At 39.6% G+C, this 21221-nt stretch overlaps 1 protein-coding gene across 2 annotated transcripts in view; it reads right to left on the bottom strand.

Moving 5' to 3' along the window:
- SAXO1 (stabilizer of axonemal microtubules 1) overlaps positions 1-18050 on the bottom strand; it is a 113844-nt gene extending 95794 nt beyond the window's left edge. Inside the window, exon 1 of one of the 2 annotated variants that reach the window (XM_072655559.1) lies at positions 17595-18050. In XM_072655559.1, coding sequence (XP_072511660.1) covers positions 17595-17641 — 47 coding nt within the window. In that variant the 5' untranslated portion in view covers positions 17642-18050. Of the gene's footprint in view, positions 1-1762; positions 1822-17594 lie in introns of those variants that run through there. The other variant, XM_072655572.1, reaches the window with a different exon arrangement.
- Between the last annotated feature and the right edge of the window lie 3171 nt (positions 18051-21221).

The following is a 21221-nucleotide window of genomic DNA, read 5'->3' as shown; positions in this document are numbered from 1 at the left end:
AACCATACTTCCTCAAAAGATAGGAAAAGAATCAATATAATAATGTATATCACCATTAACTGTATTTTTCCTTTTTTTATTTTTTTCCTTAATTTTGAGTTCAAGGTTGCTGCCCTCCCTCCCTCCCAATCCCACATTAGAGAAGGCCAACGTCTGATGTGGAAATATATGTGGAACTATAAATATGTGTTTCCATGTATCATTTCTTTCTCTGGAGGTGGACAGCACTCTCCTTTACAAGTCCTTTGTAGTTGATTTGAATATTCACACAACTCAGAATAACTTAATCATTCACATTTACTCTTCAAACAGCATTGCTGTGACCACATACATGTTCCTTTTGTTCAGCTCATTTCACTCAGCATTATTTACGTCATGCAAGCCTTGCGATGCTTTTCTGGATCTATCCTGCTCATCGTTTCTTACAGCAAGTAGTATTCCATCACAGTCACATATCACCACTTGTTCAGCCATTCCCCAATGGATGGGCATCCCCTCAGTTTCCAGTTCTTTGCTACCACAAAGAGAGCTGCTATAAATGTTTTAAAACATATAGGTTCTTTTCCTTTCCACCTGATCACCTTGGGAAACATACCTAATAGTGATATTGCCGGGCTAAAGGGTATACATAATTTTATAACTCTTTGGGTAAAATTCCAAATTGCTCTCTAAAATGGCTGGATCCATTCACAATTCCAACAGCAAATTAGCATGCCAGTTTTTCTCCATCCCTTCCAACAGATCATTTTCCTCTTTTATGATTTTAGCCAATCTGATAGGTGTGAGAGGGTACTTTAGAGATATTTTGATTTGCATGTTTTTAGTCAAAAATGATACAGAGAATTTTTTTATATGACTATATAGCTTTGATTTTTTCCTTCCAAAACTGCCTGTTCATATCCTCTGACCATTTTATCCATTAGGAAAGATTCATATTCTTGTAAATTTGACTCAGTTCCCTATACATTTGAGATAGAAGACCTTTATCTGAGAAACTGTCTTTAAATTTTCCCCCCAATTTTCTGCTTTCCTTCTAACATTTGTTACATTGGTTTTATTTGAACAAACCCTTTTTAATGTAATGTAATCAAAGTTATCCATTTTATATCCTACAATGCTCTCTCTCTCTTTTCTGTTTATAAATTTTTCTCTTATCTTTAAATCTGCTAGGTAATATATTCCACGCTCCTGTGGTTTACTTACGATATCTCCCTTTATGTCGACGCCATATATCCATTTGGAACTTATCTTAGTAAATGGTGTGGGATATTGGTTTATACCTAGTTTCTTCCAACCGCTTTCCAGAATTAACTGTATCTCTAAGATTACCCAGAGAGAAGAATATGTAGAAAAAAGACCAAGGATAGAAATGACCTAAATTGTGTGTGTGTGTGTGTGTGTGTGTGTGTGTGTGTGTGTGCACTCTTCTTGGGGGGGGGCAGGGGGGAAGGGAGAAAAAAACAAAGTAAAAAGTGCATAGCAGAGAACAAAAGAAAACTTACAAAGAAACAAAGCAAAGTCAGACAGCTGTGAATACAACATATAGTATTTACTATACAGGCTTTCTTGAAATCAAAATTGATTGCTGTACATTTGGAATCCTCTCTTACATTCTGCTGTGCACATGACAATGCTTTTTTTTCTTTTCTAATTTTGTATTTATGTTTTAATACTTATGTTTATTTCTTTTCTTACTATGTATTTACATTTTAAAAATTAATTTTAAAAAATAAAATTTTAAAAAACAACTCAGGTAACCCACCTGTTAAACCTTCTCAGATTCCCACTTGTTACTATGCTCTCTCTCACTCTTTCTTTCCCTTCTTCCCTCCCTATGAACAAAAAGAAGGTGCTCAGCACCTGGTTGTAGGGACCCTTGGAAAAGTAAGTCTTAAAAAGACACGAATATCTCCCCTTTGTCAGGGCAGAAGCACTGCCACAAGAAGAAGTGACAAATCATGGGACACAAGAGGGAATTCATTTGAGAGAAGTTCCATAAGACATTTGGAGAAAGATCAGGGTAGACGAGAGACAGGCAGACAGACAGACAGACAGACAGACAGACAGACACGAGAACGTTAAGGTGGCTGCATTGCCAGGATTTGAATAACTACATTCACTACTACCCTTGGCCCCAGACTAACAACCCCAAGAAAGGGTGTGGCTCCATTGTACTAATTCTTACATGTGCTGAGTCAGTCTGAGTGACTCCATTTTAAAACCTTATTTAGACTTTAGAGGATATGGCAGCTAGTCTGCAGAAGAGGTCACTAATGCCATCTCCCCACAATATTGTAATGACAGAGGAGCTGAGGCTGCTCTAATCCCATCTCCTCATAATTCCATGTACCAACCAAAATACTTAGGGAGGAGCTAAAGCAGCACTCATCCCTTCTCCTCACAATTACATGTACTAATCAAAATACTTTTGCCCTTATATGGAAATTGCTTACTCATGTCTATAAAAAGCAGCCCACAGTTTGAATCAAGGCCAGCCACACTCCAACTGCAACTGCCTTGATGTGGTTAATTAGCTCCTTTGTCTTATTTCCCTGGGTTTCCCCTTATTTGACCAAGGCAAGACCCTAATCAAGTTTCTTCTAACTGCTTTTGATGTGTGTGCTTCATTACCAGTAAATAAGGAACTGCCAAGAGAGATGGGGCAGTGACAGTAAAGTATCCACAGAAAAGTGAAAGTAGAAGTGCCAAGAAGCAAGTATTTTCTCTCTAAATCATTCAGATTTTCTCTTTAGTACGGGATCCTAAGCTATAGAAGAACCTTTTGGATTATTGTTATATTTTATAAACACTGCAAAAGCAGAGAATGACCAAGTAATGTGGATCCAGTCATCCACCCTATTAGGCAAAAAAAAAGCCAGTTTAGTGGTCTGAAGGAGGCGAGAGGCTAAGCACTGTTGTGGTCCACTTTCCCAATGTTCCCTTCCACGTATGCTCCCAAGAACCCCTCTGCAGAGTGGAAGGCAGACAGTTATTAGAGAACAGGTCTTGCCCAGCAGGAGAAGGAGAGTGTCAATGACCACATTCCAAGGATGGGGTCTCAGAGAAAAGGGGGTGAAGACCCTTTGCCTCCTATTGCAGTTCAGTAAGTGAATATTTTTCTACCTTTAACCAAACAAAACCTCAGATATCTGGCTACATTGTATTTGATTCTAAAAAAAAAAACAAACCTTGTAATAAGACTGAGGATGAATTATTCTTCCCCCTACTCTACAGATGAGGACATAGAGGTGCAGAATGTTTCAGTGAATATTCCAAGGTCACACTGATAGTTAAGTGGGAGAGCTAGGAATGGACCCTCTGAGAAGCTGCTAATTGTACAGTCAAAAATCTGAGTTTGAATCTCGACTCCTCTACTTAACAATTGTGTGACTTTGGAAAAATCACAGCTTCCCCAGGTGTGTTTCTTCATCTGTGAAATGGGCAGATTGAACTAGATGATTTATATTAAGGTTTCTTTCTATTCTATCATCTATGATTAACAAATTTTGCATTGCTTACAACCTAGACAGGTGAGACTGAAACAGTAGATATAAAACATCTCATAGAATAGGGAAAAGGCTAAGATCAGGGAATTAAATTGTCAGAGTAGCAGGTGATGCTCCTTCCCCACTTAACAAAGAAAGTTCAGTTAGATGATATCTGTGAGTGTACTTGAAAAAGAAGAAACACTGTAAGAACAGAAGACTTTTTCCATATTTCTGTTAAGGATACCTCTATCCTCCCAGTTTCCCAAGGTTATATTCTGAACATTAGTCTTAAATCCTCACTTTCTCTTCTACGCCTTCCATTTCTATTTCCACAATATCTCTTGCAGTCATCTCCATGACTCACACAACCACACACTAGTTCACTCAGGCTCATAGCAACCATCACCTACACGACTGCCTCAAGTCTCTCCTCACTCCAATCCACCCTCCACTCAGCTGCCAAAGTTATTTTCCTATCCACATATTTCTCTATTGACATCCTTCATAATACCTCTTTTCTCCTTAACAATTCCTTTTTCCTCCAATTGATAAATGGTCAAAGGATATGAACAGGCAATTTTCAGAGGAAGAAATTAAAGATATCTATAATCATATGAAAAAATGCTCTAAATCACTTTTGATTAGAGAGATGCAAATCAAAACAGTTCTGAGGTACCACATCACACCTATTAGATTGGCAAACATGACAGAACAGGAAAATGATAAATGTTGGAGAGGATGTGGGAGAGTTGGAACACTAATTCATTGTTGGTGGAGCTGTGAGCTCATCCAGCCATTCTGGAGAGCAACTTGGAACTATGCCCAAAGGGCTACAAAAATGTGCATACCCTTTGACCCAGCAATATTGCTACTAGGACTGTATCCCCAAGAGATTATAAAAATGAGAAAGGGTCCCACATGTACAAAAATATTTATAGCAGCACTCTTTGTAGTTGCCAAAAAATGGAAATCAAGGAGATGCCCATCAATTGGGGAATGGCTGAATAAATTATGGTATATGAATGCAATGGAGTAATATTGCACCATAAGAAATGATGAACAGGAAGACTTCAGAGAGGCCTGGAAGGACTTACATGAACTGAGGCTGAGTGAAAGGAGCAGAACCAGGAGAACTCTGGGCACAGCAACGACCACAGTGTGAGTTTTTTCTGGTAGACTTGGAACTTTGTAACAATGCAAGAACTTAAAAAAAAAAAAAGTTCCCAATGGTCTTCCACGCTCAGAAAAAGAAATATGGAATTCATTCGCAGAATGTAGCAGATCATTTGTGTGTGTGTGTATTGTGTTTTGATTTGTTATATGATTTCTTCCATTTATTTTAGTTCATCTACACAGCATGACTATAATGAAAACGTATTCAATAGGAAAGTATGTGTAGATCCTGTATAGAATCGTATGCCATCTTGGGGAGGGAGGGGGGTGGTGAAGGGTAGGTGTGGGGGGGGGGTAAAAATCTAAGTTTTATGGTAGTAATTGTAGAACATTAAAAATAAAAATAAAAAATAAAAAAAAATAATTCCTCATTTGTAATGTGTTACATACAAACTATTCTCATCCACAGGGTACCTCTCTTTGTCCTTTGGGTGATCTTTAATCATTTGGAAATCATTGTGTTCCATGACTTGTCACTCTACAATATTGCCCAAAGAACACTGATGCTTTTAAGGGTCTTTTTTTCAGGGAGAAGCTTGAGGCCATTAAAAGAATTTTCCAATTACCCTTACCCCTCAAAAGTGATTTCCATTCATTGCAAATCCAGCCACGTCACTCTCCTACTCAATAAACTTCTGTGGCTCCCTATTCCCTCTAAGATACAATGTCAACTTCTGTTTCACAACCTGTATCCAACCTACCTTTTTCCAGACTCACATTTCCAAACTTCCTGTACTTTTTGTTACAGCCACATGGGCCTTTTTGCTATTTTCACAGACAGCATTCCATTTCCTGTCTCCATATTTTTGCACTGGTCAGCCCCAATGCCTGGAATGCCCTCCCTCCTCACTGACACCTTGTCAAATCCACTACTTACTAAAAGGTCTCAAGCACCATGCTCTATACAAAGCCTTTTCGTGATATCTCCACAACAACTAGTGGCCAGACTATCTTGTTTTTCATTTGTATAAGGTTATATGGGTTCATGGAGTCTCCCCCTCATAGAACCACCAGGATGTTCCATTCTTGTTTTTTTATATCCAGTTCTTAGCAGAGTCTGACACATAGTAGATATTTTTAATATATTCACTGACTGGCTGATTAGTAACAGTAACAGTACTATTATGAATATAATGTAAATGTAGATTCTGAGCTAGACCAGAAACTCACATATAGCTCAAAAAAAAAGTGGTCAAGGCAAAAAAATATACAAATATGTAATGGCTAAATTCAGTGTATTTTGATCTATGGAAGAAAAAAACAGAACTGGAGTCATAAGACCTAGCTAGGGAATCAAGTCCAAAATTACCCATTAACCCGCACGTTGTTGAAGTTTCAGTCATTTCAGTTGTGTCCAACTCTACATGAACCCATTTTTGGGGTTTCTTGGCAAAGATACTGGAGATGTTTGCCATTTCCTTCTCCACCTCATTTTACAGATGAGGAAACTGAGGCAAAGAATGTTAGGGGACTTGCCCAGGGTCACACAGCTAGTACATGTCTGAGGCCAAATTTGAACTCAGGTCTTCCTGACTCCAGGATGGTATACCACCTCGATGTCCTTAATCTGTATGACCCTGAGCAATTAAATTCATTTACCATCACTGAGACTCAGTTTCCTGAGCCTATTTCATGATGTTTTCTTGAATAATGAAATGAAATGACTACAAAAATGCAATGTAATTTTAAAATGGTATAAAATGTGTCACAAATCCTGTGATAATGTGCTTTATATCATCATTTGACATTAAGCGTTAGGCTTGGAGTCAGGAAGACTTGAGTTCCAATTTGTCCTTAGACACTTACTGGTTGTGTGAAACTGGGCAAGTCACTTAACTCTGCCTCAGTTTCCTCATCTGTAAAATAAGATGGAACAGAAAATGACAAACCACTCCAGTAACTTTTCCAAGAACACCCCAAACGGGGTCCAGAAGAGTCATACTCAACTGAAACAAGTCAATAACAATTAAAAGTTTGGAAAACTCTGTGTTTTATTGAATTCTTTAGAATCATTAGTATTTTGTGATTTACTCCACAAACTTCCCCACCTATTGAGCTTTACTTAGCATACAAGAGATGACAAGCAACTCCCTTCGCTGTGCCTAACAAGGTGAAGATGTGAGAAGAACATGACAGGGAACCATGTGACCTGCAGGGTTTTGTTCTCTGACATGAGCTTTACGCTTCTGACATGTAGCGCAGGGCAAATCACCGGTGGCATGCTGCCATCTTCTGGCCAAAGGAAGCAAAGTGTTTGTTTTAAAAATCTCTTTCTTTCTCTCTCTCTCTCCTCTCTCTCTCTCTCTCTCTCTCTCTCAGGTCTGGCATTTAATGTTATTAAATTCAACAACAAAAATGTATTAGATGCTTCCCATGTATCCATCACTGAGGTTACAGTTGGACAGTGAGATGAAAAACAGCATAGCCCCAGCATCTCACACACTGACTGATTCATCCAATCTTATATGTAGTACTATTTTGCCAACCCAATAATCCCTATAGAAGAAGCTTAGAATAATAAAATTCCAGAGGGAATTGAGAGGTAATTTCTGAGAAAGCTCAGAGGTTACTTATCCTAAACATCTCATTTTACAGAAGAAAATGATATCCAGAAAATAGATGAGCCTTTCTCAGATGTTAAATGACAGATCTAGAACCCAGGCCAAACAGGTCTAAAATTTAGTACTTCAGACTCAAGAGACCAGAGTTCTTTTTTCCAGTTCTTCTTCACACTTACAGTCCTTTAAGTATAACCTTTGCCAGCTGCCATCCCACCCAATCTTCTCTCAGGCCTAAGACTTCAGAATTACAGAATCCTAGATCTCAAGAGGCCTTCAAAGAAAATCCTAGAGTCCAGTTCCCTGACCTTCAATTAATCAATGTCTAAATTATACCAGGATCCCCTAGGTCTCTGGTTATGATCTCTAAGTTATCTTCAGAAATCAGTCCATCATTTTGCCACCCCAAAGTGTAAGAAATTCTCATTCAGTGATTCAGTCCCATTCTCCACTTGAAAAAGCTCATTTCACAGCAGATACTATGCCCTCCCTCCCTCTCTCCCTGAATAAGTTATTCCACCCAACTTGGAACTCTGTCCTGGAATGATGTTTGATTGGTTAGTGAGGGCAAACTCATCCAAAAGTCTACGTATCTGCTTCATATCCATCCACCTCAGATACTTTGGGATAGTTTGCCATCCCATCCAAGCTCCATGTACACACACCTCATTTCCTCTTGTTCTAGACAATCAACATTACCACTGCTTCAGAAAATGGCAGGACAGTAGACGATTATACGACACTACTCATGATTCCTGTGACTTTTTTGAAACAAAACTCCCTTTCTATATGTTTTACGTCTCTCTGTTAGAATATAAATGTCTTGGGGAAAGGTTTGCCTGGTGTGGGATATGTCAAGGTTACTGAAAGATCGCTAGATTAACCTTAAGAATCAAGAGAGATTCATCTTCCGCTTAAACAGGAGAAAAAAATGAAACGTAGGAGAAATAGACTATGTAGCAGCAGACAGAAAAGAAAAGAGATGCAGAAGGTCACACCTGATGGCCTTGGTTTTCTCTCTAAGTACAAAGAGAGGTGATCTGCCAAGAGGCAAGCAGTGATGGAGACAAAGGAGAATGTTCTTAATCAAGCAAACAGAAGAAATTGTCAGCAATGAAATCAATGAGTTTGTGTGCTAAAAATGTTTAAGTGTATATAAGCAAAAGCATTATCTTTAAAATGAAAAAAAGTTAACATGTTGGGGGGAAAGGGTTTAACAGTAAATATATCAGATAACAATAAAGACATATAAAATCTGTAAGATAAATATTATAGACTCCACAATGAAACAATGGTCAAAGAACATGAATAATTTCCAAAAAAAGAATGAATTTGTCAATATGAAATATTTCCAAAAAAAGAATGAATTTGTCTTTATGAAATTATGAAATGGGAGCTTCCATGTCCAGATCTTTGGGTACTCACTGGGAAAGACTATGATTGGTAGTGAGAAACAGGGCAGCAATTACACTTTAGGAACAGGGAAAAATGGTGAAAAGTGGGGAGGGATACAGAGGCAGAAATCATTGTGGGAACAGGGGATGGGATGGTAAAAATTGGAGAAGAGGGGGAGGAGAGGGAGAAGCAGGTTATATTATTCATATAACCATGGATTAGAGTTGGGAGGGATGAGCAGAATGGAAGAGTGGGCAGGATGGAAGAGTGCTGAAGCGGAAGGAGTTTGAGATCTCATTTTTATAAGGTTTTGGGGGGGTGTAATAGACCAACAAATCATCTGTGTTACCTTGTGGTAATGCCCAAATTATCTCAAAGTTACTGGTAAAATTTCAAAGTCAAAATCATCATTTCAAAGTTATCAGCACTCTTTTGATGGTCTGCTGGTCTGGAACTGTGGAGGTCTGGATTTTGTCTGGGATCAAAAACCTTAACAAGTAGCATCTATTGGTGGTGGGGAACCTGGGGCATCAAGGCCACATGTGGCCCCTCTAGGTCTTCAAATGTGGCCTTTTGACTTAATTCAAACTTTGCAGAACATTTGAAGTTGGGATTTGGTCAAAAGGCTGCACTTGAGGACCTAGAGTGCCACATGTAACCTTGATGCCCCAGATTCTCCACACCTGAAGATGAATTTGATCCCTTGATTTGACAGATATTACCAGGATGGGAATTTTAGTTAATAGATGATAGTAATTTAAGATCCTTTGATCTTTGGGATGGTTTTATGTAACTTTCAAGTTCCCCTTAGCAACCTCATTTCCTGCTATTGCCCCTTTATCCTGGCTACTTATAAACTTACTATACTGATTAGAAAGAGGTGGGGGCAGTTAGCCAGACAACAACAAATACAATTTTAACATGACAAAACACAAAATGCTAATGACCCAATGAAAAGATATTGCCTATAGAACATTTCTAATTGAATGTACTGCAGGCCTTTCAAACTCAGCAAATCCAAAACCGCACAATTCTAGCCCCCAACCCCTCCCCTCCTGGTTTCAGTAATTTCTGTTGAGGGCCCTGCCATCCTTCCAGACACAGCTCCAGAATCCAGAATTCTCTCTCATCTGCAATTTCCAACGGGTGGACTCAGTGACCTCTTAAAATTCCTTTTCAATTCTAAATCTAAGATTCTGGGATTATCTGTCTCCTTTTAACTCACACTGCTATCACGCTAGTCTAGAACATCATCACTACTCATCTGAACTACTACAATGACCTCCAAATTGGTCTTCCCGAATCCATTGTCTCTTTAATCCATCATCCACACAGCTGCAAAATTGGTATTTCTGAAACACAAGACTAACCATCTTACTCCCCAGTCCAAGAGACTCCAATACCTTTCTATTGCCCCTAGAACAGTGTTTCTTAAGCTATCTTAACCCTATACGGAGCGGTGAAAAAATTGGCAACAGCAAAATGTTTCTGAATGAGCAAGGACCAAAAATTAATTAAAAATAAAACAAATAATGAATCCAAGATGTTTCTGGCAGCACTTTCCTGTGTTGTATCATGCAACTTCACTGCAGCCTTGGTTCTGAATACAAAGCATGCGCACTTTGCACTGAGCATGCCCTCAAAATGCCAATGAATGCTGCAGAAACATGAAAAAGGGTCACAAGTAGAAAAAATTTAAGAAGTCCTGCTCTAGAATAAGATCCAACTTCTTCTGTTTAGCTTTTAAAGTGCTCTGCAATATGGCTCTTTCCAAGCTAACTGCTTCATAATGTTCTCTTTGTCTTACTCTATGTTCTAGCCAAACTGACCTATTTATCATTTTCATACATACAATATGACATTTCTCATCTCCATGATGCCTTTGCACAAGATATGCCCCATACCTGTAATGAATTTCCTCTTCACTTCTGTCTCTTAGAATCTCTAGCTCTCCTGAGGCTCATACTACCTCCTATAAGACATATGTCTTTCACTAAAATTGTTAGTGCCCTCCTCCATCTCATCAAAATTACTTTAAAAAAAAAAACCTATTGGGGGGTGGAGCCAAGATGGCGGAGTAGAAACACACAAATACGCTAGCTCCAAACCCACAGCCCATGAAATATCTGTAGTAAAGAGCAGCCAATAAATTCAGGAGCCGGAGAAGCCACATAATAGTGGAGCGGATAAGATTTCTGTTCCAGAGGGACCTGCAAACCTCTTGCAAAAGGTCCATCGCACTGCAGACACGGAGCCCAGCCCAGCCCTGCACCGACCCCGGCACCGAGAGGAACAGATCCGAGCGGACTTCAGGGACAGGATCTCCAGCGGCCGCTCGGGTCCCTCCACCCACAGGTGACAGGGGTCGGTGAGAAGGTCTCTTTGGTGGGTCGAGAAGGGAGTGGGGTGCCCCCATACTCAGGCCCCCTCGGAAGGCAACAGCGGAGGCGGGAGCAGACCGGGGCTCCCCAAGCAGGCAGGAGCCCGGATCCATTGTTGAAGGTCTCCGTATAAACCCCCTGAGGGAACTGAGCCCGTGAGGTGGCCCTGCCCCCACCTGAGCACCTAAACTTAATCTCACACTGAATAGCAGCCCTGCCCCCACCCAAAGCACTGAGGCTGGGAAGCAGCATTTGATTCTCAGACCCCAAGCGCAGGCTGGGAGGATCCGGAGGCGAGGTGGGTGTGAGGAGAATATTCAGAGCTCAAGTCACTGGCTGGGAAAATGCCCAGAAAAGGGAAAAAAACCAAGACTATTGAGGGTTACTTTCTTGGTGAGCAGGTTTCTCCTCCCCTCCCTTCTGATGAGGAAGAGCGGTGCTCACCATCAGGAGAAGACACGGAAGTCAGTGTTTCTACATCCCAGCCCACTCAATGGGATCAGTTCTGGGAAAAGGTCTTAAAGAGCCCAAACAATTTTCAAAATCATGATAGAGAGGTGGAGGAAAAACTGGGAAGAGTAATAAAAGACTTGCAAGCAAAGTATGAACAACAAATCAGCACCCTGCTAAAGGAGACCCAAAAAAATGCAGAAGAAAATAACACCCTGAAAAATAGGCTAACTCAATTGGCAAAGGAGGTTCAAGAAGCCAAGGAGGAGAAGAATGCTTTCAAAAGCAGAATTAGCCAAATGGAAAAGGAGATTCAAAAGCTCACTGAAGAAAATAGTTATTTCAAAATTAGAATGGAACAGATGGAGACTAACGACTTTATGAGAAACCAAGAAATCACAAAACAAAACCAAAAGAATGAAAAAATGGAAGATAATGTGAAATATCTCATTGGAAAAACAACTGACCTAGAAAATAGATCCAGGAGAGACAATTTAAAAATTATGGGACTACCTGAAAGCCATGATCAAAAAAAGAGCCTAGACATCATCTTTCATGAAATTATCAAGGAAAACTGCCCTGAGATTCTAGAACCAGAAGGCAAAATAAATATTGAAAGAATCCACCAATCACCACCTGAAAAAGATCCAATAAGAGAAACTCCTAGGAATATTGTGGCCAAATTCCAGAATTCCCAGGTCAAGGAGAAAATATTGCAAGCAGCTAGAAAGAAACAATTCAAGTATTATGGAAATACAATCAGGATAACACAAGATCTAACAGCTTCGACATTAAGGGATTGAAGGGCATGGAATAGGATATTCCAGAAGTCAAAGGAACTAGGACTAAAACCAAGAATCACCTACCCAGAAAAACTGAGTATAATACTTCAGGGGAAAAAATGGTCTTTCAATGAAATAGAGGACTTTCAAGCATTCTTGATGAAAAGACCAAAGCTGAAAAGAAAATTTGACTTTCAAACACAAGAATGAAGAGAAGCATGAAAAGGTAAACAGCAAAGAGAAGTCATAAGGGACTTATAAAAGTTGAACTGTTTACATCCCTACATGGAAAGACAATATTAGTAACTCTTGAAACTATTCAGTATCTGGGTACTTGGTGGGATTACACAGACACACATGCACACGCACACACTCATAGAGACAGAGTGCGCAGAGTGAATTGAATAGGATGGGATCATATCTTAAAAAAAAATGAAATCAAGCAGTGAGAGAGAAATATATGGGAGGAGAAAGGGAGAAATGGAATGGGGCAAATTATCTCTCATAAAAGAGGCAAGCAAAAGATTTTTTTTTAGTTTGGGGAAAAAGAGGGGAGGTGAGAGAAAAACATGAAGCTTACTCTCATCACATTCCACTAAAGGAAGGAATAAAATGCACACTCATTTTGTTATGAAAACCTATCTTACAATACAGGAAGGTGGGGGAGAAGGGGATAAACAGGGTGGGGGGGACAATGGAAGGGAGGGCATGGGGAGGAGGGTACAATTTGAAGTCAACACTTTTGGGGAGGGACAGGATCAAAAGAGAGAATAGAAGTAATTGGAAGCAGGGTAGGATGGAGGGAAATATAGTTAGTCTTATATAACACAACTATTATGGAAGTCATTTGCAAAACTACACAGATATGGCCTACATTGAATTGCTTGCCTTCCAAAGGGAGGGGGGGGGGGAGGGAGGGAGGAAAAGAAGTTGCAACTCAAAGTTTTAGGAATAACTGTCAAGTACTGTTCTTGCCGCTAGGAAATAAGAAATACAGGTAAAGGGGTATAGAAAGTTATTTGGCCCAACAGGACAGAGGAGAGGATGGAGACAAGGGCAGAGAGGAATGATGGAGAAGAGAGCGGAGTGGAGATGGGGGCAATTAGAATGCTCGGTGTTTTGGGGTGAGGGGAGGGGACAAGGGGGGAGAAAATTTGGAGCCCAAAAATTCTGTGAAAATGAATGTTAAAAGTGAAATAAAATAAAATAAATTTTTAAAAACCTATTTACTTGTGTAGTTCATATTGTATATGCAATATAAGCTCCTTAAGGGCAATAGCTACTTTCGTCATTCTATATCTAGCAACAAAGTGTGTTGCCTGACATATAGTAAGTACTTAAAAAAAGTCTATTGAACTAAATTGATGAATTCTCTAATAATCAAAAACAGGCAAAACAAAAGAACCTTTGGTTCCTCTTACTAGCTATAAAACTACAAATGATACAAGCTGCAAAAAAAGAAAAGAAAAATCAGCATTTTCAAAGCTGTGGATCAACAGGAACTCTAATAAATTACTGGACCAGTACAAGTATTTTGGAGAACAATATGACAACATTCAATGTGTTATTTAAAAAAAAAGTCACATCTTTTGATCTAGTGACTCCACTATAGCACTTTATCCTGAAAAAAATCATAAAAAGGAAAAAGAGACCTAACCATAAAATATATATTCATAAATACCCAATTTGTAATAGTAAAAAAAAATGTTTTTGAAAAAAAACCTGTCATCTATTGACAAAAATGGCTGAATATATTGTATACTAACATAATGAATATTATTTTTGTTACAGTGATAAATAGGAAGCATAGAAGGAAAAATAGAAAAAGCTCCATGAGAAGATGAAAAGCAAAATCAGCAGATTTAGAAACTGTATATGCATTGACTACTCTATATAAAACAACACAGAAAGAGATCTCTACTGGAAAAAAAAATGGCAAACAGTGCATTTCCCTGTTTAGGTCAATGCAACCCTTCCCTTTTCTCCTCCTTTTATCAATCCCCCATTACTCACCAGAAGAAAGATCTACAGTTCTCAGCTGCTCATGTTCAATTTCTAATTTTGCAGATGAAGAAATCTTAAAGCCCCACAGAGTAACTTGCCCAGGGCTATATAAAAGTAGCAAGTGAAAAAGTTGGGGTTTAAACCCAGGTGTCCTGACTCCAGGTGCAGTGGAGCTAATCAAAGGTAAGAATATTTAAGGCAGAAGGGTAATTGTGGGTTTGGAAAGGAAGGTAAAATGAGGACAGATAGGGCCCAAGATCTCTATGATGGATAGACTTGAAGGAACAATAACCACTAATCTATACTTGATATTGACATACTTACTCCTGGGGAGAGAATTGGGAAGGAGAGGAAAAAATAACTTTAAGTGAAGGAAATACATTGTAAACGAAGCAAACCTGAAAAATGCGCTTATCTACAGTGGGCAGTAAATTTTAGAATGAGTGAAAGCTTGGAAGCTAGGAAGAAGGAAGTTACATTATTACAGGACTAAAATAAGGAAAGTCTGTGCTATGGGACAGAATTTTCAAGTCACTTCAGCATGTCTTATTTACTGCATTTGAACCGAGTGAATTCTTTGAAATAGTTCACCTGACACTAACTTTTAAAAAAATGTTTCTGAGTTTTGGTTAAGTTGGTTTCTTTTATCTTTTCTTTCCTTTTTTTCTTTTTTGTGAAAAGGAGAGGGGTGGGAGTGTTGCTTTCAGTTAGTTTAATTATTCCTCCCAACTGAAAAGTCCTGTATTTCATCTGCTTGAGACAGAAAAACCTGGAAAGTAATTGGAAAGCTTTTTATTAACTTTCTAATAGACATATATAAACATCTTGGATCTTCTATCAAAGAATAAGCTGGCTCAAATGCCTAGAGCACCAATATATTGAAGGATTCAGGAGGAAAGATGATGACCAGAATTTTCTGAACTTTTTAATGCTCTTAAATGAATGGTGACATATAACTTTTTAATAGGCTATTATAGTACTATAAATACATAGGCTAACCTGAATAATTCTCAGACCATGCTATAGAGAAATGCAAATTGACCTACTTCACTGATTCTAGATATTGAAAAACAAAAGAAAAAAATTAAAGTCTCAACATTTGTGGTACTTCCTTATAGCCGTAAATGACATGACTGTGATTATTGTGCTTTCAAGTCTATCACCAGAGAGATTGCTGGCCCATATGCAGATATGATATCATAAGGCAACGTGCGTCAGTGGATATGGAATGGCGGATTTGGAGTCAGAAAATCTGGACTTGAATCCTGTCTCAGATATTAATGAACTCACCAATAGGCAATTAAGTTACCCTTCTCAGAGCCTCAGTTTCCTCATCCATTAATTGGGAGCATTAATACTTAATGATGCAGCATAACCTACTTCACAAGACTGTTGACAAAAGCGTCTTGCAAACTTTATGGTAATATATATGACATATGTGTATATTTCTATTCTGAACCTAGCAAACCCTAAAATGGCCATTTATATAGAAAAAATGATAGTAACCCTTGATATTTATTTAATGCTTACCACGTGGCAGGCACTATAGTAAGCATTTTACAATTATTATCTCATTTGATACTCAACAACTCTGGAAGGTAGGTGCTCTCCTTATCCCTTTTTTACAATTGAGGCAACTAAGCAAACAGAGGTCAAGCGACTTCCCCAGCTTATGTCTGAGGCCAAGTTTAAACTCAGGAGTTTCTGATTTCAGACCTGCAACTCTATCCACTGCACTTTTTCGCTAGAGCAGAAAAAAAATACATGAAACAGCTACTTTCTGTTACGTACAATTTGCTTTTTCTTAAAGTAGTGTACAAATGTGAATTATTACCATAATATCCAAGAACAGAAGCATTACTATTCTGGGTCACAGCTGTTCTAACTTTAATCGCCAGCAGGTTGGTGCCAAATTATAGCAAGAATGATGGAGATACATTTCTTTCATTCTTTAATTCAATAAATATTTAGTAAACACTTGAAAGAAAGCATGAAGTCATATAATTCATTAGTTAGAAACAGGATGTTGGGAATGCTAGATTCCTGAATGCAAGCTTCTAATTTATTCAATAGGGAATGGGGAGCCACAGGAGGTTTCTGAATAAGAGTGACACACCGTGGTGCTTTAGGAATATTCCTCAAGCAGCAAGAGAAGGATGGATTGGAGGGGAAAATGAAGATAAGAAGTTAGGAGGCTATCACAAAATCCAGGCAAGAAGAGATAAGAGTCTGAAAATAGCAATGAGAATAAAAGGGGGGCAAGGGGCATATATTCTATGATATCATGGAGGTAGTATAGTACAGTGAAACTCAACCCTGAACTCAACCCTAATGTTGCTACTTCCTATCTGTAGGTATGGTTGACCTTGGGCAAGTAACCTCATTCAGTCAGGCATATTATTCTTTCACCATAGGTTTGGTTACTAATTGAAGTGAAATTTTGAATCTCTCAAGATGGGAGATGTTGAAAGTTTAAATTGCAAATTTCGACTTCCAAAACAAGCATTTAAACTTATATCCCAGGTGCTATTATATTAAACTGCTATGCACATAAATAAACCAAGCCTCTGCCTACCCTGTCTGTCAAAAAGCTAGATGTCCTTTTGGAAAGACCGCAGGACCCAGGAAAACATTTTTCCCAAGGCTGTCTCCAATTATGCTGTTTTCTTGTGTGACTGAATCAGAGTGCAAGTTCATGAAAATCAGAGAGGTATTCCAAGAGAATTTATAAAAAGCTTTAAAATGACACCCTTACCCTTACTTTGGAAACCCTCAGAACCTCGGTTCTCACTAAATTTGAGTGGCAATGATGGTACTTTGCAGGTTGAGAATCATAAATGAACCCATCCTTCTGAGATATTCATTAGAAACAGATTTTAAATAACATGTGGTATATAATTCCCCAGAAAATCACTTCTGAATAGGACTAGGCTCCTAGAAGGTCTTCTCCATCACCACCATCCCTATGTCTGGTACTTATTGGTCCATTTTCAAACTAGGAAACTTGGGTGTGGGGGGAAGAGCCCTGGCTTTCAGAAGGCTCCAGTGCTTGGTCCTGCTGTTTCTGGGAAGCCTGACTCAGGGAGTCACTGACCTCTCTGAACCTACGCGTCCTCATCTGAACAGTGATGGAGCTGGACAGCGACCGTCAGTACCTATGGCAGCGCTTCCACAGACATCGGAGCGAATTTACCGGGGGTTCTTTGGCTTTGGCATGGCTATCGTACATATTTCTCGGGCACACTGGCGGCCTCCTCCGCTCCATCCCTTGCTTCCCGGCCGGCAGAGCCCCTCCACCCTCCACCCTCCACCCTGCAGCCCTCCAGCCCGCCCCGGGGCGGGCGCCGCTGCGCGGAACCTTACCCGCAGGAGCACAGGTCGCAAATGCATTTTTTCACGGGCTGAGGCATCTTTAGCTTCTGAGGCTGGTGCTCTGGATGCTGCTGGCTGGGCAGGGCATCCCCCGCACTTCTCGGCTTCCCGCCTCTCAGGGAGCCCCGGGTGGGCTTGGTTCACTCACAACCAACCTCAAAATTTTTTGAGGGGCTTTTTGGTAGCTTAATATTTTCCAAAAAAAAATTTTTTTCAAAAAACTTTTTATTTGCAGATCTTGGTCGGGCTCTCGTCAGTCGGGTAGATCTTTCCGTCTACACAGAGGCCGGATGGCTGAACCCAAGCAGGGTTCCCGAGCCCAATGACCGCTGCGCTTCCTTTCGTGCCCACGTCCACGTGCCCACCCCACGGGCCCACCCCGAGACGCCGAGGTGCCCCCGGCGCTCCTGCACGTGCCTGTTCCCCAAAGCACCCTGGCGGGGTTTTCCCGTGACGTCCCACGCAGGCTCTCCTGTGACGTCCCCACGCTCACGGGTGGACTCATGTCAGCTTTTGTGATGCCAGCGCTGGCCCTTGTGACGCCAGGGCCCCCCTCCCGTATCTACGTTACCGGCCGCGGACCTCTAAGACCGCGGCCGGCCAATTCTAGAGCGCGGAGCCCTTTGCAGTGGGAGGAAAGGGGAGGCAAATGAGGTGACTGAGGCCAGCAGTTAGTATGGAAATGTTTTGCATACTTTCCATGTATAATCAATATCAAATTGATTGCCTTCTCAAGAGGCAGGGAGGGACAGGGCTAAAGAAAACCACTTGGAACTCAAAAAAAAAAAATTAAATGAATGCCAAAACATTTTTACATGTAATTGGAAAATAACGAAATATTTTTTTAAAAGCCTAATCCCTTTTTGCGTTCTGTAGTCTATATGAGCAATCCATTTTCTCAGGAGCATCAAGAAATTCTTCCTAAGTGTCCACTCTGGCCTCCACACCTTAAATTATATTTATACAAATTAATAGGTTAAATAAACTGTTGTTATTGAACTGAGGGAAAGGGTTAAAGGACGATACAAATATGATTGATAGGGATTATGAGGAAGTAAAACTATGGCCCTTCTAAATTAGGTCTTTCCCAGGCTTCAGTTTGCCTGAGGCCAACGCCCATCCAGGGACTAAGGGCTAGGTAAGAACTGAGACAAAAGATGGCCAAATTTACCATCCCAAAACTATCAGTTTAGGGGAAGACACTTAGAACTTCTGGACAGAAAAGAAAACAATTGCTATTTATACTTATTCTAAGCAGACATCAAAATCTAAAAACAAAATGAGCCTTTTGGTTGGAGCCTTTACTGGCCATTCAATGAGAACCAGAGTGATTCAGGTTTAAAATCTTCAGGTAGCTCCATTTGAAAGACAATAAGCTTCTTTTAAAGCCTGTTTTTCCAGAGCTATATTTCAAGAAATCATAAATGAAAACTGCTCAGACAAAAAAATAGTCCCGGCTTTTTGAAAAAGAAAATAATAAAATGAATAGAAATTTAAAAATGTAGACCCCAAAATGTCTTACAAAACGTGACCAAAAATTCCATTCCTATGGACAGAGTAATCACACATAAGAAGGGGGAACCTCATTTGGTGAGGGAAGAATAAAGAGCAGAAAAGAGGGAAGGGGGAGAACAGCAGCATTCCTCAACCTCTGCTCAAATGGCTAGGTGGGGTCCAGAAGGGGTGCATGTAATGGAAAATGTTGGTGATATAAAAAAATCTTTTAAAATAAAAAAAAAAACACAACTCTTCAAGAACTGGGTTGTCACATCTAAATGCTAGCTATTATTAACAGGTTTCTGGATAGTTTTCTATAATGAGCTAAATTAAACTTCTATGATGAACTAAATTATCAAAATACATGTAACCTGGAATAGGAGATGCAGCAACCAACCCAAGAAGAGAGAGTTCCAAGTCCTGCCTATGTCACATACTGGCTGTGTAACTGGTCAAATCACTATCCTCTAAAACCCTTACCTCAGTAAGCTTACAAAGAAGAGTTGCTGGCCTGTACCAGGAATTCCCAATACCAATTCAATCACTATACTCATCAAGTGGATTAGATCTAGTTATGCAGAATCTCCCTACACATCCATTGCCAAAAGAATACATCCCACGGTCCATTGTCTAACACTCAAGCCAGCGTCCTGAACACAGAAAACTGAAGTTCTAGCCAAACTTACTTCCCCATTCTCTACCTACTCCCATTTTTTTTCTAACTTGTACCATCCCCACACTTGAAATACATGGCTACACCACACCCCTTATTCAAGTACCTGAAATCCTTCCCAGTTAAGCCTGTTTCCCTGTTGTTTTTCCTGATTTCCTCAACTGTGATCTCTTCTACTCACATCATTTGCCTGTCCACTGCTCTTATCCTTGTCTCCATTTTATGGTGTTACTTTGTCTATTCTGTACTCTTTATCTCTCCTACCAGGAAGAAAGTTCCTGGACACTTGGGGCTCCTTAGATGTGTAGTGCTCAGCCCGGATCACCTTGCATAAAACAGGCTCCTCTATGTCACTTCCAACAGTAAGTCCCACACATACCTCTTGCACAATCTTCCCATGAGGTCAGTAACAACTTTCTCGCTTGGATCTCAGAGTTTTCAATGTTCTCAGGTAATATTGTGTATTGCTGTTATCCATTTTCTCTCTTCTACTACATTTGTTAGCTTTGTTAGAGGAGAAATGATCACGTCTAAACTTTGAATCTTTCTCGACACACTGAAGTGATTTTTAAGTCCAAACAATTTCAGAGGTAATTCCTGGTGTGGAAACTTTCCAATGATACAAATCACCACTCAGCAGCTTCTAGTCTTGAGAGTTGCCTAGAACATGAAATTAAGCGACCTGCCCATAACACAACTTGTGTGTGCCAGAGGAAGTCAGGTTTTCCTCAAAGACCAATTTTATCCACCCTGTCGTATTTTTCACTGAACACAGTAGATGCCTAAATGTTGAGTTTAAGCCAGATGTTACGCACAAACACTATTTTTCCCCACCTCTAAGTAAACACACTTCATTTTCCAGTTCTTACCAAGCTCCTGGCAGCCAGTAAGAAAGCTAGTGAGATAAACTGCTTTCTTTGGCAGCATGGCTATGGCGTACATTCACACGCTACTTCTGTTTAATCACAATTGCAATATAATCAGTAGAAAAACAATGCTGTGCACTATGTTTCCTTAGCATGTAGTTTTGGACACAATAACTGTGATTTCCAAGTCTTTCTAGAGTTATAAACACCCTAAAACTTGATTTATAAACTCTTCTACTTCTCTTCAATTTATTTTTTGCATAGTTTGACCTGATTATGAATTTACACTGAAAAACTATGGCATCCATTAAAATAATGGGATACTATAAACCCAGGATGAGTTTAACCCAATGTCATCATGATGTACTCAAATACAAAGTTATTATTTTGGCCAAACAGGCACCATTTTTATTAACGTGAAAAGGGCTCAAAGTAACTGAAATACTAACTCTAAAACTACTAGATTTCAGATCTAACAAAATATTCTATGTTTTTCATTTTCTTGTGAATACCAACTTCCCATTTCATATCTGGGGAACTTTCATGGTATAAATGCAACACCAAAAATGCAACCACCAGAGC

Source organism: Notamacropus eugenii, chromosome 1 (genome assembly GCF_028372415.1).
Source record: "Notamacropus eugenii isolate mMacEug1 chromosome 1, mMacEug1.pri_v2, whole genome shotgun sequence".
NCBI classification, from domain to species: Eukaryota; Metazoa; Chordata; class Mammalia; order Diprotodontia; family Macropodidae; genus Notamacropus; species Notamacropus eugenii.
The sequence above is the reverse complement of the archived record's forward strand: the minus strand, read 5'-3'. Positions and strand labels throughout refer to the sequence as shown.